The sequence below is a fragment of the Carcharodon carcharias genome, chromosome 1, assembly GCF_017639515.1.
Source record: "Carcharodon carcharias isolate sCarCar2 chromosome 1, sCarCar2.pri, whole genome shotgun sequence".
Lineage (NCBI taxonomy): Eukaryota > Metazoa > Chordata > Chondrichthyes > Lamniformes > Lamnidae > Carcharodon > Carcharodon carcharias.
Window position 1 is genome coordinate 246020141 of NC_054467.1, and position 20843 is coordinate 246040983.

General features: G+C 41.0%; 1 protein-coding gene across 2 annotated transcripts in view; it reads right to left on the reverse strand.

Moving 5' to 3' along the window:
• atrn (attractin) overlaps positions 1 to 20843 on the reverse strand; it is a 366964-nt gene that overhangs the window by 159361 nt on the left and 186760 nt on the right. For both annotated transcript variants that reach the window (XM_041191464.1, XM_041191473.1), the window contains exons 18-24: positions 17824 to 18045; positions 17536 to 17673; positions 12955 to 13048; positions 8778 to 8830; positions 6078 to 6172; positions 5404 to 5482; positions 3418 to 3575 (exon numbers count right to left, since the gene is read on the reverse strand). In XM_041191464.1, the coding sequence (XP_041047398.1) occupies positions 3418 to 3575; positions 5404 to 5482; positions 6078 to 6172; positions 8778 to 8830; positions 12955 to 13048; positions 17536 to 17673; positions 17824 to 18045 (839 nt within the window). The remainder of the gene's footprint in view (positions 1 to 3417; positions 3576 to 5403; positions 5483 to 6077; positions 6173 to 8777; positions 8831 to 12954; positions 13049 to 17535; positions 17674 to 17823; positions 18046 to 20843) is intronic.

Here is a 20843-nt window from a genome sequence, read left to right on the forward strand (position 1 = left end):
ATCCCTACAGAATGCCGATGGGGGGGTGAAGGGAAGATGTGTTTGGTGGTGGTATCATGCTGGAGTTGGCGGAAATGGAGGAGGATGATCCTTTGAATGCGGAGGCTGGTGGGGTGATAAGTGAGGACAAGGGGGACCCTATCATGTTTCTGGGAGGGAGGAGAATGCGTGAGGGCGGATGCGCGGGAGCTGGGCCAGACACGGTTGAGGGCCCTGTCAACGACCGTGGGTGAAAAACCTCGGTTAAGGAAGAAGGAGGACATGTCAGAGGAACTGTTTTTGAAGGTAGCATCATCGGAACAGATGCGACGGAGGCGAAGGAACTGAGAGAATGGGATGGAGTCCTTACAGGAAGCGGGGTGTGAGGAGCTGTAGTCGAGGTAGCTGTGGGAGTCGGTGGGTTTGTAATGGATATTGGTGGACAGTCTATCACCAGAGATTGAGACAGAGAGGTCAAGGAAGGGAAGGGAAGTGTCAGAGATGGACCACGTGAAAATGATGGAGGGGTGGAGATTGGAAGCAAAATTAATAAATTTTTCCAAGTCCCGACAAGAGCATGAAGCAGCACCGAAGTAATCATCGATGTACCGGAGAAAGAGTTGTGGAAGGGGGCCGGAGTAGGACTGGAACAAGGAATGTTCCACATACCCCATAAAGAGACAGGCATAGCTGGGGCCCATGCGGGTACCTTTAACACCTATGTGTTCTTTTGTTCTATTGTTGGTGAAATCTTTTGATGATCTGCTTCTATCACTGCTTGTTTGTCCCTACAACCACACCAACCCCCTCCACTTCTCTCTCTCTCCGCCCCCCCCCCACACACCTTAAACCAGCTTATATTTCAACTCTTTCTTGGACTCGAACTCAAGTTCTGTCGAAGGGTCACGAGGACTCGAAACGTCAACTCTTTTCTTCTCCGCCGATGTTGCCAGACCTGCTGAGTTTTTCCAGGTAATTCTGTTTTTGTTTTTAATTCCTCTATGGCCATGGGGGAGGTGCCAGAGGATTGGAGAACAGCTAATGTGGTTCTGCTATTTCAGAAGGGTTGTAGAGATAAGCCAGGAACTACAGACCAGTGAGTCTCTCGCCAGTGGTAGGGAAACTCCTGGAGAAAATTCTGAAGGAGAGAAAAGGGATAGTCAACATAGCTTTGTCAGAGGGAGGTCATGCCTAACAAATTTGATTGAATTTTTCGAGGAGGTGAGCAGGTGTGTAGGTGAGGGTAGTGCAGTTGATGTAGTTTATATGAATTTCAGCAAAGCCTTTGACAAGGTCCCACACGGGAGACTTATAAAGAAGGCAAATGCACATGCGATACAGGGTAATTTGATAAGGTGGATTCAAAATTGGCTTAGTTGTAGGAGGCAGAGGGTGATGACAGAAGGATGCTTTAGTGACTGGAAGCTGGTGTCCAGTGGCATACCACAGGGATCTGTGCTCAGTCCCCTATTATTTATCATTTATATAAACAACATAGATGACTTTGTGGGGGGTAGGATTAGTAAGTTTGCAGATGACACAAAGATTAGCTGGGTGGTTAACAGTGAGGTTGAGTGTCTTGGGCTATAGGAAGATATGGACGGGATGGTCAAATTGGCAGATAAGTGGCAGATGGAATTTAACCCTGAAAACTGAGGTGATACACTTTGGAAGGAGTAACTTGACAAGGAAGCATTCAATGAACGGCATGACACTAGGAAGTTCTGAGGAACAAAGGGACCTTGGCGTGTGTCCATAGATCCATGAAGGCGGAGGGGCATGTTAGTGGGGTGGTAAAAAAGGCATATGGGACACTTGCCTTTATCAATCGAGGCAAAGATTACCAAAGTAGGGAGGTCGTGTTGGAGTTGGAAAGAACCTTGGTGAGGTCACAGCTGGAGTACTGTGTGCAGTTCTGGTTGCCACATTATAGGAAGGCTGTGATTGCACTGGGAGGGGTGCAGGGGAGATTCACTGGGATGAAACATTTAAGTTATGAAGAGGGGTTGGATAGACTTGGGTTGTTTTCGTTGGAGCAGAGAAGACTGAGGGGTGACCTGATCGAGGTGTACAAGATTATGAGGGGCATGGACAAGGTGGGTAGGGAGCAGCTGTTCCCCTTAGTTGAAGGGTCAGTCACGAGGGGACATAAGTTCAAGGTGAGGGGCAGGAGGTTTAGGGGGGGATGTGAGGAAGAACTTTTTTACTCAGAGTGTGGTGATGGTCTGGAATGCACTGCCTGGGAGTGTGGTGGAGGTGGGTTGCCTCACATTCTTTAAAAAGTACCTGGATGAGCACTTGGCCCATAGCCTTGAATGTTATGATGTGCCAAGTGCTGGTAAATGGGATTAGGTGGGTAGGTCAGGTGTTTCTCACGTGTCAGTGCAGACTTGATGAGCCAAAGGGCCTCTTCTGCACTGATTCTGTGATTACAATTAGTGAATCCCCCACTATCAACATCCTGAGGTGTTTCCATTGGCCAGAAACTGAACTGGAACATTACAGGTCAATAACCATTCAGCATTTTCTGTTTGGATTTGATATTTTTAATTGGTTTACAATAAACTAGTCAGAGAATGGCTGCTGAGGGAAGTAGAAAAATGTCCCAGTGGTACAGTTGAGGTTGCTAGCGTGAAACTTGTATGGTGAAATATCTGTTGCAACAGAAAAGTCTGATCTGAGTGCTCAATGCCACAACATGAGGTCAAAATGCAGTATTCCTTGCACTAACATTAACATCCTGTACCTTCAGGGACATCATCTGCCAACAAACAAATTAAACAAAACGGTAGTAAGCTATTAACCAATTTTCCCCAGTGTTGAGCAGCTCCAAAGCCAATCACCTCTAATGCAATTAATGGGCCGACCTCTGGCCATCTAGGGTTCGTCAGTAAAGCTCCTGCAGTCCTAGAGTTGAGCAGCTATAGGTACTTGGGTTTGGTTCAGAAATGCGATTCTTTTTAAAAGGCTGAAATATTAACTCTGTTTCTCTCTCTGCAGATGCTGCCTGACACAACAACACTGTGGATGTACTACACCACATGCACTGCAGTGGTTCAAGGCAGCAGCTCAACTTCTCAAAAGCAATTAGGGATGGGCAATCAATGCTAGCCTAGCCAGTAACACCCACATCCCATGAACCAATAAGAAAATCCTAAGTATTTCTAGCATTTTGTTATTATTTCTAGTATCCACACTATTCTGTTTTGCAATTAAAAATTTCAGTCAGATTAAATATAATAGTAAGGGAATTAAAAATAAGAAGCTTAGCAGCAAGCAGCTCTAGAGCTATTAATTAAAATGAATAGTTTAAACAACATGCTAACTAGATTCTAAAAGGAGCAAAGTTTTTCTTTAAAAATTTCTCTTTAAAAGAGAACAACAGTACTCCGCTAAACTTTATTTTCATTAGAATAATCCAATTTGGAAGAAAGCAACCTGTATTTTAATAGGCCAGGTGAAGTTGTTGACATATACAAAGAAGGTTATATTAGGATTGTTGCTGAAATCAAACTTCTCATTGGGGAAGCTGTCCTTGTATTCCTTGATGTTGGTCTTTGAAACGATTGGCATTTCTTCTCCTGGCGGTGTGCCTGCTAAAGTACAGAATGAAAATTCAGTTTTTTAAAACCAAACAGGAAACTCAATAGCACTAACGTTGAGGAAAAACCATTCATGATTGTAAATGCTGATGTAAGATGGAGACAAAAACATGAAGCTAAACCTATTTTATACAGCCGTTGTAATCTCTGAAGCAGAGCAAGAGCACATTTACACACAGCTGCTTTGATGTTAGACACAACAAAAAAATCACAAAGTTCCCTCACATCATGTATGCAACTAAGACAGTAACTTGTAATTAGATAGTCTTTAACAAGGAAAAACATTCCAAGACATTTTACTGAAGCTTATTAGAAAACAAAATTTAACACAGACCCGCAAAACGAGATATTAGGGAAGAAAACCCAAAGCTTGATCAATGGCATGCGTTTGAAGGAGCGTCTTAAAGAGAGGAAAAAGAGGTGGTGGCATAGTGGTAATGTCACTGGACTAGTAATCCAGAGTAGCAGGCTCTGGGGACGTGGGTTCCATTCCCACCACAACAGCTGGTGTCCCACCACAACAGCTGGTGGAATTTAAACTCAATTAATAAATCTGGAATTTAAAAAAATTTAGTCTCAGTTATGGTGACGATGAAACTATCATCGATAGTCGTAAAAACGAGTTCAGGGAAGGAAATCTGCTGTCCTTACCTGGTCTGGCCTACATGTGACTCCAGACCCTCAACTATGTGGCTGACTCTTAAATACCTTTTGAAATGGCCTAGTAAGCCCGCTACAAACCACTATAGCTTATTAAAGGAACAAAACCCAACAACAACCTGGGTATCGGAAATAACAAAGGCATGCCCAGCCCTGTTGAATCTGCAAGGTCCTCCTTAACTGGCAGCTAAAAGTTGGCAAGCTGTCCCACAGGTTAGCCAAGCAACAACTTGACAATCATACTCGCTTCTTGGGTCAATCCTCTGATTTAGTGAACCTTTGTTGCATCCTCTCGAAGACAATGAGATACTTCCTTAGGTATAGAAACCAAAATTGCACACAGCACTCCGGGTGTGGTCTCACCAAAGTTCTGTACAATTGCAACCAAACTTCCTTACTCTTGTGCTTCAACCAATAAAGGCCAACATGGCATTTGCTATCTTAACAGTTGGCTGTATTTGTAAGAAATGGCCTAGCAAGCTACTCAGTTCTGAAATTTGCAATGGGTAACAAATGCGGGTCTTAACAGTGATGCCGATATCCCATGAATGGAAAAAAATGATTTGAATTGACTCACCAAACACAGCATTTTACAGGAACAGAGTTCCAGATTCCCATTACTCTTGGTGTGAAAATATGATCCCTGATTTCACTCTTAAATGGTCTAGTGCTAACTTTAAGATCATACTCTCCTGTTCTGGATACTACAACAAAAGTCGTTCTCTTCTGCATTTTCAGCTAGATCATCTCATCTAAATCACATCATCTATACTCAAGTGCATCTAAATAAATCCCAGCAACCAGACCTCATATTTTAATTGTTCCTAGTGCTTGTACATTTGTGATAATGCATTGGAGTAATCGTTTAGTTTCAACAGTTGGCTTAAGAGTTAATAATACAAGCTGTGAAGTATTCCTTGCAGAATGGTAAAGCAGTCTGGTCTTACTGCTAATCTCTGTCTGACCATCTGACAGTTAACAAAAGGGATAATGACTTTTTTTCCTTATATTCTCATCAGGCAGGAGCTAAAGAATGTACATCATTCCAAGAATAAACTAGCTAAATCATAAATTCTTGCTTCTAGTTTCTGCAGAAATACGCAATATTACATTAAATCACATCTCCTTAATACATTTGAATGGCTGTTCTCATCAATCTTACCTAAAAAGCTACTGGACCACGTGATATTGAGGTTGAAATTTTTTGAAGCATTAATAAACATGTCCAAGTCTCGGTTTTGCTGAAAGAGAATGAGCAAAATGTTTGTTTAAAAAACAAGTTTCCAGAGAATTAAGATTTAACTATTAATGGGATGGAGAGAGCAATAAGCAGTGCTGAAGGTTGCAAGACCATGGATCACGGTTGAAAAATGTTGACATATTTCTAGAACCTATGAGACATTATTTTTTTTAAATAAACTTTTGAAACCATAAAAAGCTACATAATTTGCACAAAAACACAATAATAGGATCAGGCACCACTATACACTCAAGCTCGGAATTCAGAACTTCACAAGATGAAGCATCGAATATAAGTGAAGGCTGCAAAACTTACAAAGCAGCAGCCGAGATAATAACACAAAAGTCCATTCAGACCGCCCAATTGCCAAAGTTTTCACCTGAAGCCTGTACATGTTTCCAACTCCATGTTTCACTCTATCCCTACAGGATCTCTGAACAGGATTGTCAAATGAATAGCCACTAGTGCCTAATGAGATTTTGTGTCCTGCAGATTTGTCTGCAAGAAACAGGCCAAAGACACACAAACTCACTTCTAATGGAGACAATGAACTAGATTAAAGCTCTACCTAAAGTCAGTCACCAGGAATAACTTACTTCCTCAGGGGTGGCTACAAAGTTGATGGCAGTGTAGTAACGATCATCCTCTTGAGAGAGGCTGAAGGTGAATTGGTAGTCGATCAGCAGAGTATCTGTGAAAGAAAAACTAAAATTATGAACTGAAATGTTGGACTACGCCAATAAGGGACAGAGGCATCTATTTCAAGTATAACATTTTTTATAGGGTCTCAAAGATATTCCAAAGTACTGTTCAGATAGCTATTTAAAATTGAAGTTACTTTCATTACAAAGATAAGCCATCACTCACAGTCGTTTAAAATTTAGTGCATTTAACATAGCAAAATATCCAAAACAACAAAATGTTAAAACAACAAAATGTGACATCAAGCCACATAAGGAAACACCAGGGGTGATGACCAAAAGCCAAGTCAGAGAGGTGAGGTGTGGCAATTCCTAAGGCTGCATCATTTCTGTGTGCCTGTCCATGACAGCATTGGTAGGAGTGACTACTTCATCATTCTCCTGGAGATCAAGTCTCATCTTCACAAGGAAGACGTCCTTCCACTTTTTCACATGAGGAACATCTTCAAGTGATAAGTGAGAGGAAGAGAGGCTTAGGGAGGGAATTCCAAAGCTTAGGGCATTGGCTGCCAAAGATAGAACAATTAAAATAGGGATGTTCCAAGAGTTCAGAATTGGAGAAGATATGTGGATTGTAGGGCTAGAGGTAATTACAAAAATAGCAAGGGGAGAGGCCATGGGGGGGAGGTGGGTTGGGGATCTGAAAATAAGGCTGAGAATTTTAAAGTGGGGGTAGTGCTTAACTGCAGCCAATGTAGGTCAGCAAACACAGGGGTAATGGGTGAAACAGAGTTTATGCCAGTTAGGACATGAGCAGCAGAGCTTTGGATGACCACTAGTTTAGAGGGTAAAATGTGGACGCTAGGCAAGAGTGCATTAGAATTGTCAAGTCTAGACGTAGCAAAGGTATGGATCAGGGCTTCAGCAGATGTCTGAGGGAGGGACAGTGTCAAGCGAAGTTAGAGAGGTAGAAATTAGCAGTCTTAGAGATGTCACAGATGTGGTCCTATGCTCCTACGGTCATAAGATCGTTTCACGGTCAAAAAAAATTCAAACTTCCAAAAAAAATCAAAACTTGCAATTCTTAAGGCTGAATCCATTCCTGTGTGTCTGTCCACGACAGCACTGGTAGGAGTGACTACTTTACTATTCTCCCAGAGATGTCCTTCACAAGGAAGATGTCCTTCAATTTAATCACATCAGCCTCCTAAATGGAACAGATTAAGAATAGACCTGACAGCTCAAAATTGGGCATCCATGCAGTGCTGTCCAGCATTAGTAGCAGAACTATATGCCACAATCTGTAACCTCATGGCCCTGCATATCATTCGTTCCAGGTGCCTGACCCTATTTTAATGAAACATGTAGAATGGCATGCTGGGGGCAGCACCAGCATCAGTTTAAAAAGAGCTGCCAAACTGATGAAGCTGTAACAGAAAGCCAAATGTATTCTAAGTAGTAGAAGGAATAGGCAATGTAATCCCACAATCAATGGTCGAAACTCTGCAGCCCAGCCATAGTCAGTCATGAATTGTGGTATACAATTAAGCAACTAACAGGAGACAAAAACTCCATGAAACACCCCATCCTTAATGAAGGTGGAGCCCAACATGAGGGCTCCATGTCTTATGAGGGAGGTTGCGATGGTTGCCTATACTCATTGGAATTTAGGAGAATGATAGGTGATCTTACTGAAACATATAGGATTCTGAGGGGCTTGACAGGGGAGCTGTTGAGAGAATATTTCCCCTGATGAGGGAATCTAGAACTAGGGAACATAGTTGCAGAATAAGGGCCTGGCCATTTAAAATGGAGATGAGGAAGAAATTCTCCCAGAGTTGTGAAACTTTGGAATTCCCTATCACAGAGGGCTGTGGTGGCCAAGTCATTGAAGAGATTCAGGCTGATCTTTGAGCTTTTTAAGAGTCAAGGTTTATGGGGAAAGTGGAGTTAAAGCAAGACCAAATCAGCCATGATCTTATTGAATGGCCAGCAGGTTCAAGAGAGTATATAGTCCACTCTTCCTATTTTGTATGTAAAATGGCTGGCCCTCAGATTCGAATCGACACAGACTCAAAAAGTTTTTATTGGTTTCGTGTTATCTTTTTGCTTTTGCATTCTATACCACAATTTATGAAACCTAGGATTCTATATTCTCTAATTAATGAAAAAGTTTTACTGTCTTATCTACCCATATTTATAAATGCCCATCCAAACTCTGACATCACTCTTCCAATATTCATTTAATGCTCTCCCTCCAAAAATGTATTTGCTACAATTTTTGTTGAATTAATTGAGGGACTTTCTCTATCTTGTAGCTGTGCAATAAAATCTCATAATCCATTTATAAAGAATAGTTTTATTACAAATACAAAGGAAAAACTTGCCTGTTTTGTTTAAGGTCTTAATATTACTCTTCAAAGCAACTTGCAGCCCTGGGCCTCACCAATTTCTTAGAATCATGATATTGGAACAAGTCTTGGCTCTTAGACCGATAAAAGTTTAGTTAAAATTTCACAGATAACTGAAGACTACTGATAATACAGCAAAATATGCCAAGCAGTGCAGAATTTCTCACTAAAAGGTTTTGTCAAGTTATTCAATTTAATTCACTTTTATTTTTCTTCCACTTAATCAATGTACATAAATACTTACAGTAACAGGTTCCTTTCAGTGGGTTGCCCTGGTATCGTGTTTCAACATCACATCTATAACCAAATGTAATACATATTAATCAAAGTAGTAATGAATTTTCTCTAATTTATTTTGTTCGGCATTGTAGTTATATAAAGTTTATGGACTGAAAACATTTTACTTTCCAAATACAAAAGCTAACAGCTCCTATAACTGGATGCCAAGAACATGAAGGAGCGAAATGTTTACTACAGCTATACAAAGCCTTGGTAAGACCAGATGTGGACAACTGTGTACATTTTTGAGCATCACACCTTAGAAATAATGAACTGCCTTGGAAGGAGGTGGATTGAGTTAAGATACAGATCAGTCATGATCTCACTGAATCAAGAACAAAAGTGTTTTTATTTCAGCCCTTTAAAAATGTGCTGGAAAAAATCAGCAGTTCTGGCAGCATCTGTGTAGAGAGAAACAGAGTTAACGTTTCAAGTCCAATATCACTCTTCTTCCAAACTGAAAAGACGTAGAAAGGTGATGGGTTTTATTCTGTTGAAAAAGGGGGGAGGTCGTCAGGTGAAACAAAAAAGGGCAGGGAGAGGTTAGAAGGAGGGGGAGATTAAATCCCAAAGATGTCACGGAACAAAGGGCAAAGGAAGTGGTAATGGTAGTAGCAAAGAAACAAAGGATTGATCCAGAATAGGTGTTAATAGCAAAATAAAGGTCAGCTCTGAAAGCGAAAAAATGAAAACAAGATACAAACTGGCAATTGGGAGAAAGAAAATCAAAATGGAGGACAGAGTTCATGGTCTCAAGTTGTTGAACTCAATGTTAAGTTCAGAAGGCTGCAAAGTACCTAATGGGAAGATAAGATGCTGTTCCTCCAGTTTACGCTGGGGTTCACTGCAACATTGAGCAGGCTGAGGACAGAAATGTGAGCATGACAGTAAGAAGCCAAATTGAAAATGACAAATTACTGCAGAGTCAGGGTCATGTTTGTGGACTATGCAGAGGTGTTCCACTAAGTGGTCACCCAATCTGCGTTTGGTCTCCCGATGTCAAGACCACCACATTCTGATCAATGAATACAGTAGGCTAAATTGAAATAAATGCAAGTAGATCACTGCTTCACTTGGAAGAAGTGTTTGGGGCCTCGGACAGTGAGGAAGGAGGGGGTCAAGGGGCAGGGGTTACACCTCCTGCGATTTCATGGCAAGGTACCCATGGGAAGAGGATAAAATGTTGGGGGTGATAAAAGAGTGGACCAGCATGTCACGAAGGGAATGGTCCCTTTGGAATGCTGATAGGGGAGAAGGGAGATGTGTTTGATGGTGACACCATGCTAGAAGTGGCAGAAATGAAGGAGGATGAGCCTTTGAATATGGAGGATGGAGGAGTGGGGACCCTCTTGTGGTTCTGGGAGGGAGGGGGGAGGGGTAAGGGCAGAAATGCAGGAAATGGGTTGGACATGGTTGACGGTCCCATCAACCACAATGTTTGGAAGGGGGGGTTGCTTGGGGGCAATCTTCGGTTGCGAAGAAAGATAAGAGAAGCACCGCTTTGGAAGGCAGCATCATCTGAGCAGATGCGGCGGAGATGAAGAAACTGGGAGACTGGAATGGAGTCTTTACAGTAAGCAGGGTACGAGGAAGTGCAGTCGAGGTAGCTCTGGGAGTCCGTGGGCTTGTAGCGAACATTAGTGACAGTCTATCCCCAGAAATGGAGACAGAGAAGTCAAGGAAGGGAAATGTTGGAGACGGACCATTTGAAGGAGTAGGGTGGAAATTGGAAGCAAAATTGATGATTTTTCCAGTTCAGGACAAGAACAGGAAGTGACACTGATAGTCATTGTTGTACCAGAGAAAGAGTTGTGGGAGGGGCCCGAGTAGGACTGGAACCAAGGAATGTTCCACATACCCTACAAAAAGACAGACATAACTAGGGTCTATGCAAGTACCCATAGCCATACCTTTTTTCTGGAGGAAGTGAGGCAAGTTAAAGGAGAAATTGTTCAACGAGAGAACAAGTTCAGCCAGGTGGAGGATGGTGGTGGTGGACAGGGACCGTTCTTGGTTGAATCATCAATGTTGCCAAGATATTGGATGAACTCTGTTCGTCTCATAGTCCAATGTGATGCTTTACACCCAAAAAGAAACTGTTTCTATTGACGGGAGAGTTAACCAGAAGACAGATGCAAGATAATTAGAAAAAGCAGCCAACGGGAGATGAGATTTATTCTGATCTGGCATGCACTGCCTGCAAGAATGCTGAAAACAAATTCATTGCCAAAATAAGTAGCAATTCTTCACAATTAAAGCTCAAAATGGTCACTTGTATAAAATAATAGCTTTCTATAGAACTCCCTGCATGCAACATAATTACAAGAAACAGGAGTGCAGAATAAAACATTTTATCCCAGCTATTAGTGTGCTTGCACAAAGTCCCAAGATTCCACATCAGCTCTCAGGTAGGTTCAAAATCATAAACTCCATTGCTTAAAATCGAGTTGTTCTGTGATATTGCAGACAGGAATTACCCCTATGAGCCCTGAATAGATATTTTTAATTCTGATTACCCCAATTTTCTCCCCATCTATTCTAAAGGCTTCAACTGGTGTAGCAGCAGAAACGCCCTCTGAAGACCTTCACCAGCAGGCATCCTTCATGCATGAAGCGAGAAAGCAAGAGAACATGCCACTTGCAGCACACACAAAAACATTTTTCATAAGCAGACGGTGCATCATATGGGTGAGAGACTGAGCCACTTTGTCCATAAAGGCTCCTAGATTAATTTTCAGTCTGTGCTCAGTTAGTTCACTCTAGGGAAAGGCAATAAATGAAATGCTGGCCTTGTCAGCAACACTCTCATCCCATGAGCAAATAATTAGAAAGGCAGAAGACTGTCAAGGTGCTGCCTTTGGCAGGTCTTTCTGGACTGGGTTGGGGGTGGGGGGGAGGGGGAGGATGCAGGGTTAAAGATAATAGCTAAAGTGGGTGAACAAACTGATGACATACTTCTGCTATGAAATAGATGGCTATGTTTGGGTAACAACTGAAGAATTATGGAACAAAAGTTGACACGATGCCATATAAGGTGGTATTACACCAAATGAACAAAATCGGTAGCAAAGGTTTAATTAAAGAGGTAGGTTTTAAGGAGCATCTGGAAGGAGAAAAGAGGGGAGAGTGTCAGAGAAGTTTAGGGAAGGAATTCCAGAGCTTCGGGTCAAAGCAACGAGGTTGCAAATGGTGGCGTGATTAAAATCAGGAATGCTGAAGAAACCAGAACTGACTGTGTGCTGAGATCTTGAAGAGTTGTAATACTTAAAGGGAATTACAGAGATGAGAATTGGTGGTGGGGGTCGGGGCAGTGGGATGGGAGGCCATGGGGGGGGTGGGGTGGATTTGGAAACAAGAATGATTATTTAAAAAAATTAAGGCATTGCTTAACTGGGAACCAATGCAGATCAGCAAGCAACGGGGAGGATGATACTTGGTGCGAGTAAGGACACGGCCAGAGTTTTGAATGACCTCAAGTTTGTGGATGGTAGAATGCATAAAGCCAGTCAGGAGCGTGTTGGAATAATCACATTTAGAGGTTGCAAAAAAATAGGTTTCATCAGCAGGTAAGCAGAGGCAAGATCAATGTTATGGAGATAGAAATAGGTGGTATTAATGATAGTCCAGATTTGTGATGAGATGCTCATCTATTTTCTGCCCCCATAATGTATATTCTGAGCATGACGAATATAACCAGCTCTACGATCAACATAAAGGATAATTTTTTTCAAGACTTTAAATTGATGCAATCCACAAAGTTTAACTTAAGGTTCAATCTTTTGATTGTTTTGCTGGCATTTCTAGATCAGAATAAGGCCTTAATATCAAATAGTGTGTGCAGTGGATGTCCAAAACAATGTTGGATGCAAAAACTGAATAAAGTAATAAAGTATCTTAAATTGTGGCAAGAAATGAAATAATATCTTCCTGCGCTTTGTGTATCTCGAAACAACAGATTCCTTCAGTTTATATGGGGTTCTTTTTAAATTACTCTCCAAACACTCAATTTGATTACGTTAGCTTGCTCATTAATTGAAAATGTCATGGTCACAAAGTGGAACTGAAATATATGGAAATTTTATAACAGCCATAAACCTCCACCAAAAGCAGCATGCACATAAAAAGCGCTGAATGTAACTTACAGCTGACACTTGTCGCCTTTGATTCCTTTTGTTGTGCAGAAACATTTTCCTGACTCCGTATTGCAGATGCTCGCATGTCCATTGCACTTGCAGGCTTGGGTAAGTAGTAAACAGTATCAAAAAGGCAGCAAATCAAAAATTACAAAAACATCTATTTATCTTTGCTCACCATACATGAAGGAAACAGGCTAATTTACAAAGAGCTTTTTATTATCATGCTACCGACACCAAGATACAACAGCTTAGTGCCTTTAATGTAATGAAACATCCCAAGGCTCTTCACAGGATTATTATAAATCAAAGTATAACACTGAACCACATAAGGCGATGTTAGGTCAGATGACCAAAAGCTTGGTGAAAGAGGTAGGTTTTAAGGAGTGTCTTAAATGAGGCAAACGAGATAGAGAAGCGGAGGGAGGGAATTCCATAGCTTGGCACCTAGGCAACTGAAGGCACAGCCACCAGAGGTGCAGGAGTTAAAATTGGGGATGCAGAACAGGCCAAAATTTGAGGAGCACAGATATCTCAGGAAGTTGTGGGGCTGGAGGAGATCACAGAGATTGGGAGGGTGCAAGGCCTTGGAGAGATGTGAAAACAAGGATGACAATTTTAAAATCAAGACAAGTGACTCGAGAGCAAACATAGGTCAGCAAGCAAAGGGATGCTAGAAGAATAGAACTTGCTGTGAGTGGACACAAGCAGCAGAGTTTTGGATAACTTCAAGTTTACAGTGAGTAGAATGAGAGAGACAATCCAAGAGTGCATTAGAATTGTTGTGTCTGCAGCTAATGAAGGGATGGATGAGGGTTTCACAGCAGCAGCTGAACTGAGACAGGGACAAAGTCGAGCAATGTTATGGAGGTGGAAATAGGCGGTGTTAGGGATGGACCTCAACCCAACTTTGGAAAAGGACCCACTACTGCACCATCGTAGCAATTCCATTATCTTAATATGACAGTAAATGCATAGAGAAATTATAGGCCACTTCATACAGCAGTCAGGGCTAAGGTTGCTCCATTCAAGCAGAGAGGAGATTCTTGACCAGCCAGAACTAGATTCAAATTGTAAACAGGGATGAAAGGACAATGAGCTAACACATTACACCACCCAGTCAGACATAGTTATTTATCAATCAGCACAACGTACTCTCCAGTTTCAGGACTGCAACTGAAATGGCCATGAGTTATTTCTACTCAATCATACCATGTCACAAAGGATTGATTTGGCACATGCCATAATTTATTGATTGAATGAATTCCTGGTTAAAACTGTGCCATTGAGGGACCATGTTAAACCCAGTTACTTCCACAGGAGAGGGAAGTTTTTTCACATATCCTCAGCAAAAAAATTAGAGCAGCACTGGAAGCATGTCATCCAATCATTCTGTCAGCTGAAGGATAGGCATGACGCAGAAGGAATGATTCTACAGGAAAGATGATCCTAAATCACGTGCAAAGGGCAACTCCTACAGAGAAACTGAATCAATATTTGAGAGATTTCAGTGTGGAAAGGAAACAATAGAGAATCAGGCAAAGCCTTTGATGTAGCCTTTTCCACCCAGACTGGATGTTAGTAGTTTGAATATTCCTATTCAGGAGAGAAATAGAAAATGACCTACTTCACGCATTCTGTTTTCCTACCTTTATCCATCATACGTTCTAAACAAATATCCTGACCAAATTCACCCCTTCCATTTCTACCCTAAAAAAAAGAGTTCTGGTATCTGATTCTTGCCATCTTTTCTTGTTGTGCTTTTGTGGCTTTCTCATTTAGTTGTTCAGGTGTTAGTCAAATTTCTCAGCTTTCTGTGACAAGAACATGTCTTCAACCAGCTACGTATCTCAGAAGGGAGGACCTTGCTCTCGCTTTCTCCCAGCCAGAAGTAAACATTTTTAAAAATGTATTTTTTCATGCGGTGCAAGCATCACTGACAAGGCCAGAATTTGTTACCCATCCCTAATTTGCCCTGAACTGAGTGGCTTGCTAGGCCATTGCAGAGGGCAGTTAAGAGTCAAGCACATTGCTGTGGATCTGGAATCACATGCAGGCCAGACAAGGTTAGGATGCCAGATTTCCTTCCCTAAAGGGCATCAGTGAACCAGGTGGGTTTTTACAACAATCGATGATAGGTTTCATGGTCTCTAGCTGCCGTGGTGGAATGTGAACCTTGGTCTCCCAGGGCATTAGCCTGTGCCTCTGGATTACTAGTTCAATGGCATTACCGCTACACCATCGTCTCCCCACTTGTGGAGTATGAGAAATTGATTTTTTTTTAATTGCTTTGAGGGAATATTGTGTTATTCTGTGGATAAGGCTGTTTATGCACATGTGTGTATGATTTAATTAAGCTGGGCAGAGATTAATAGGAGACAGGTTGCTTGGGGGGTTTAAAACATGCAAAGGACAGAGTTACTAGGTTTAAGGTACAAGTAAATAGGTTGGATCCAACATTTGCATTTTTAGATAAGTTGAGAGTTTGATTGAATATCAAAGAGAAGTCAGAGGTACCAAGAAACATGTTTGCATCTTGCAGGAGTTCCATAGATAAACAGAAATGGGGATATTATGTTTTATTCACCCAAAAGAAAAGATAAGATGGAAACATAAAAGGTCTTGTATTTGGAAGGATTTGAGTTTCAAAGAGGTGTAAAAACAATGAAGCCTGAGATGACAGGGGGCAAAAAAAGGTATTTAGAGTTACAGTGGCGAGCTCAAGGGAGCTGCTTAAGCAGTTGTTGAGCTGGAGCTGTGAGGTGTAGCTGCTCAGTTGTGGTTCTGGGCTGAGAGAAGGTGCAGGCTTGAATCAGCCATTCAGTCAAGCTAGAAAAGTCTTGGGCTGCAAAAAGCAGTTTTATTCTGAAATTTGGTTTTCCACAGCAGTATGAAAAAGAGTTACCAGAGTGAAAAAGAGTTATAGGCCATGTGGTATGCCTTTGTTAAAGCTGCAGCAGTTTGCCTTGGGGAACATTCCTGGATTTTTATAGTTAAACATCTATGAGGGAATGTTGCCTAGAAGGTGTTTACTTGTGGATCTGACCAAGTAGAGTGTGTTTCTGTGGGGAATGATTCGTAAGACTAACCTTAGTTGTGCTTATGTTTCCTTTTATCCCTGTTTATAAAACTTTTACTTATAATTTTTAAAATCCTAAAAGTGTTACTGGACTTCTTGCTGCTGAGATCAATACGCCTTCTTCTCATTTTCAGAATGCAAAAAAAAAGGTATGGCTCATAAGCCAAGTTTCCCTCTGGAATTTGGTTTACACAGCAATTAACATCGGCTGTGGTCTTAAACAGGAGGAAGGCTAAAGCCAACTGTGGGCCTGTGCTCAGGAAATCCTGAGTGACAAGGGCAGGCAGGAGTTCACCTAGGACAAAGCATGACAGCAAGAAACTTGTGGCAACTGTACTGGGTCTGGTTATTACAGATCAATGCACCTCTCAACCTTTGCCCTCCTACAAATAAAAACACTTTGCAAGGATAAAAACTCAACTTCAAACTGTTCCTCCGAACTTCTCATTTCAAACCACTACGCCATTGTCTGGAAAAGGCCTTTTTTCTTCAATTAAAATGTGGGCCAAAGTGTCTAATTTAATTTTGAACTCCAACTTTGCGAGGCATGATGATGCAGGCAGGCAATGATTCTTTAGTACAAAGCATAATCGCACAGCACAAGACCATAGAACTATAGAACACTACAGCACAGAAAACAGGTCATTCGGCCCTTCTAGTCTGTGCCAAAATATTATTCCACTAGTCCCATTGACCTGCACCCAGTCCATAACCTTCCAGATCTCTCCCATCCATGTATCTATCTAACTTATTCTTAAAACTTAAGAGTGAGCCCGCATTTACCACATTAGATGGTAGCTCGTTCCACATTCTCACCACTCTCCGAGTGAAGAACTTCCCCCTAATGCTTTCCCCTTTCACCCTAAAGCCATGTCCTCTCGTGTTTATTTCTCCTAATCTAAGTGGAAAGAGCCTACTCGCATTTACTCTGTCTATACCCCTCATAATTTTGTAAACTTCTATCATATCTCCCCTCATTCTTCTACGCTCCAAGGAATAAAGTCCTAACCTGTTTAATCTTTCCCTGTAACTCAACTCCTTAAGACTCGGCAACATCCTTGTAAATCTTCTCTGCACTCTCTCAATCTTCTATTCAAAGAACCTTCTATTCAAAGAACTCAGGTTTCCAGAAATATTACAACATTCTAATCAGGTGTTGTAAATTGATCTTCTTTGTACAAATGCAACATATGACTCGCAACAAGTTCAGTTCAAAACAACATTACCATGGGAGCACTAACAAACCAAACAAAAAAATAAATTACTGACGATCAATTATTTTTCAATTGCTCAATAAGTCTAGGGAGCTCTTGAGCCATAAAGTCATCGGATTTGTTTCCCAGAATCTTTTTGCCAATCATCGTGAAGCTTCACAGGTGATGGCTATTTCCATTTTACCTACAACATGCCATAGGGCAGCTGGCATCTGTGGAACTATGACCCAGAAGTCAAAATCTTGGGAAGGAGGAAATTGAGAGAAATTAGAAACTTGTCAATAAATTGATACTTACACTGGCAACTCCCTCCATTTTTAGGGTCTCCATAATAACCAGAGATGCAAGTTTCACAGTGCTGGCCAGTTGTTAGATCTTCACATTTCTCACAGATACTTTCATTAACACACTTGCAATGGCCATTACACTGGCAAGCTAAGGGAAACAAAAAAAAAAATGTTTTCATCTTATGAGATATAAAATGACAAGCACCAGTTCCTCTCACCAAACATTGCATGTTTCTTCTGGGACTAAATACATAAGAATAAATAGTTTCTATTTGTCTGAGATAAGTCTTTTACTAACCTGGACACTGGATAAAGGACCAGTTGTATTTTGTTTCTGCTGGGCACATGCTGATGTTCAGAATGGGTAAATAGGGGGTATTTGCAGTGGGGATTTTCACTGGTCCTCGATAAGATCCTTCTATACACTGTCCCTTTCCTGTATTGCTGGGGTCAGTACACCACCCGCATCCTGGCTGCTCCAAGCACTGACTGCATGTTCGATAACCAGAACAATTTTCAGCTAACATGACAGAAAAGACATACATCATAAGCACATTCTGTTCCCACCTTCTCTGTGATTCCACATGTTAAACACATTATTCATATACAAGACGGCAGGGGTAACGTGTGAGGACAGAGTGTAACTAGAAAAATGTGCCCAAAGGGGTTTTAAAGCAAAGTACAGGAATGAGAGTGGCCAAAGACAATAAGGTATGAAAATTAGGCCCGAATACAAAAAGATATGAATTTTTTTCGTGACCAGCAAATTATGGTGCTAAAAGTCACTCAAGTGAGGAGCTGGAAAATTATAACTCTTTTTATCATCTGTGGTGCAATGCAAATGTTTCTAGGCCACTTCAAATGGATGGAATTGTAAAACTACCATGAAATGAGCAGTTACTAGTACCTCACACAAGGTCCAATTATTTTAGTCTTGAGAAGCTTAAAATAATTGGAAGGTTAGGTATTTATGCTTGCACTGACATTTCAGCAACTAAATGTTATATTCAAGCATAATCTCATTTACTGAAGAACAACAGTTTGACCTACATTTAGAAATTGTGAAAGTATGGGGTGGGGCGTTAAGAGGAGGAGGAAAAGATGAAGGGAGATAAAAAGAAACAACTACTGTGAAGGTACTATGCAATCACACAGAAAACTGTTACATGCAGTAACTACTTCTTAATTTGAAAGATGGGGTTTAAATTTAAAGTCATGACTAAAAAAGGGAGAAAGAAGAGTATGAGCGAAAGTTGGTTGTAATATGAAAACAGATAGTAAAAAGAAAGTATTTAAATACAAGTATTTAAATAGGAAAAGAGTAACTAAAGCTAGTGATGGTCCTCGAGAGAAGATAAGTCTGGGAAACTGATAATGGAAAACAAGGAAATGGCAGAGGCATTGAACAGGTAGTGTGTCAGTCTTCACTGTAGAAGACTTGGAAAACTTCCCAAAGATACTTGAAAATCAAGAGGTGAACAGGAAGGACAAACTTAAAACAATCACCATCACTAAGAAAAAGGTGCTGGGAAAACTACTAGAATCATAGAAAGTTTACGGTACAGAAAGAGGCCACTTGGCCCATCGTGTCTTCACTCTTATGGAGTGGAGCAATTCACACCATAAGCCCACATCATTTAGGCCACAGAATGTAGAATGTAAGAATCAGTTCTTCAATACCAAGCATATGCACGGGTACTTCTGGAGTTTAACCAGAATCCTGGTTGTTTCCCAATACACCCGAGGCCATCCTATCTATGTTGCAAAGTTATCTGTGGAGCTGAGTGAGCAAGAACTACAGCCACCTGTGACATCTCTACCCATCTATATCCCATTAATAAGCCAAGCCAGCTGTCAATCAAATATGGAATAAAGTACAGCGGGCCTGCCTTGCCGATGAACTGCCACCAAGGATCAACTTATTTCCCATTACCAAGGCTCTCATTTTTGACAGTGAAGAAACTCTCACATCGTAACAGGAAGTATCCAATTATTACTTTCGTATTTCCTCCAACTAACAGTGATAATATACAAATAAATAATGAGAGAGGTAGGCAAGCAGCTAGGTAACAGTTTTGATTACCTCCAGTGTTGTTTACATTAAATAAATATGAAAATTTGAAATGGCCAACCAATGTTTATGACATTACCTATTTTAAAAAGATTTGAACTGTTAACCAAAGTCAAACCGTACAGGTTAATCCAAGTGGTTTCCTTTGACACTAAGTCAGCTTTTTAATTTCATGGGGCATATAGGTAGTTCAGTCGTTTGACACTGGCTTTTCACCTTTGACATAGGGGACTTTTATTCCATCGTCTATTTGCTGCCTTGCTGCAAGAGTCCTCCATGAAACACGTGGGGATGAAAACATTGCACAAAACTGCCAGAGTTTGTCATTAAACTGGTAGTCTCACCAGAAATGGCCACAATATGCGTGTGTGATGAATGGAAATGATGCAATAGATATCTTTGTGTTTGAGCTGAAGTGCGTCATTAGCGCTCTAAAACTTCAATCCAACCATTGCGTGGAAGCACATGGTGATGATACTGGGTGCCCAGATTAGAGTCACATTTCAGCAAAGACATCATTGACCTTGAGCACAAAATTAACACAGCAGAAAAAAAAAAAATCCACAGTGCCAAACTCTTTAAAAATCAAAATAATCTTCCAATGCATTACCCTTCAAATAAAAGTGATGCTGTGGTAAACAAAGCCACTTCTGAGGCTACATTAAAACCTAGTTATATGAAACTTGTTTGCCAGAACTCCCTTACTGCATCTTTGATTACATGTATAATTGTGATAATTGGACATTGTTAACTTTGGTGGCATGTAACATGCAGAAATATAATTTAAACACTTAAATATCTAATCTGTCAATAACATGTTTGTTTCCATTGTAAAATTACACAATTAGCTACTTAAATTGAAAGACTGTGCTCAGACAGACGATTCTGCCTAGTTACGGTGAAATAAAGCCTGAAACTGGGATAAAGGGGCTCAAATCTATATTATATTATCAGGGCACCACATAACATTCCTTGGCTTCTGAGGCCCATCACTATAATGCAGAATTCAGGGAATTTTTATCTTTAATTGGAACAACAGTGATGGCAGCCATCAGGGATACAAGTTAATCACCTTCAGGTCTACATGCAAATTACCTTTACAAGGTGGGGTGTTTTGAGCATGTACAGAAAGAAAGCTATGAAGCATGATAATCAAGGTAGAGAAGAGGAGGCACAGAAGTTCAACTAAGGATGATGGAGAGAACAACAATAAAACCTGCGCAATTACCACAAAATAGGACAACGAA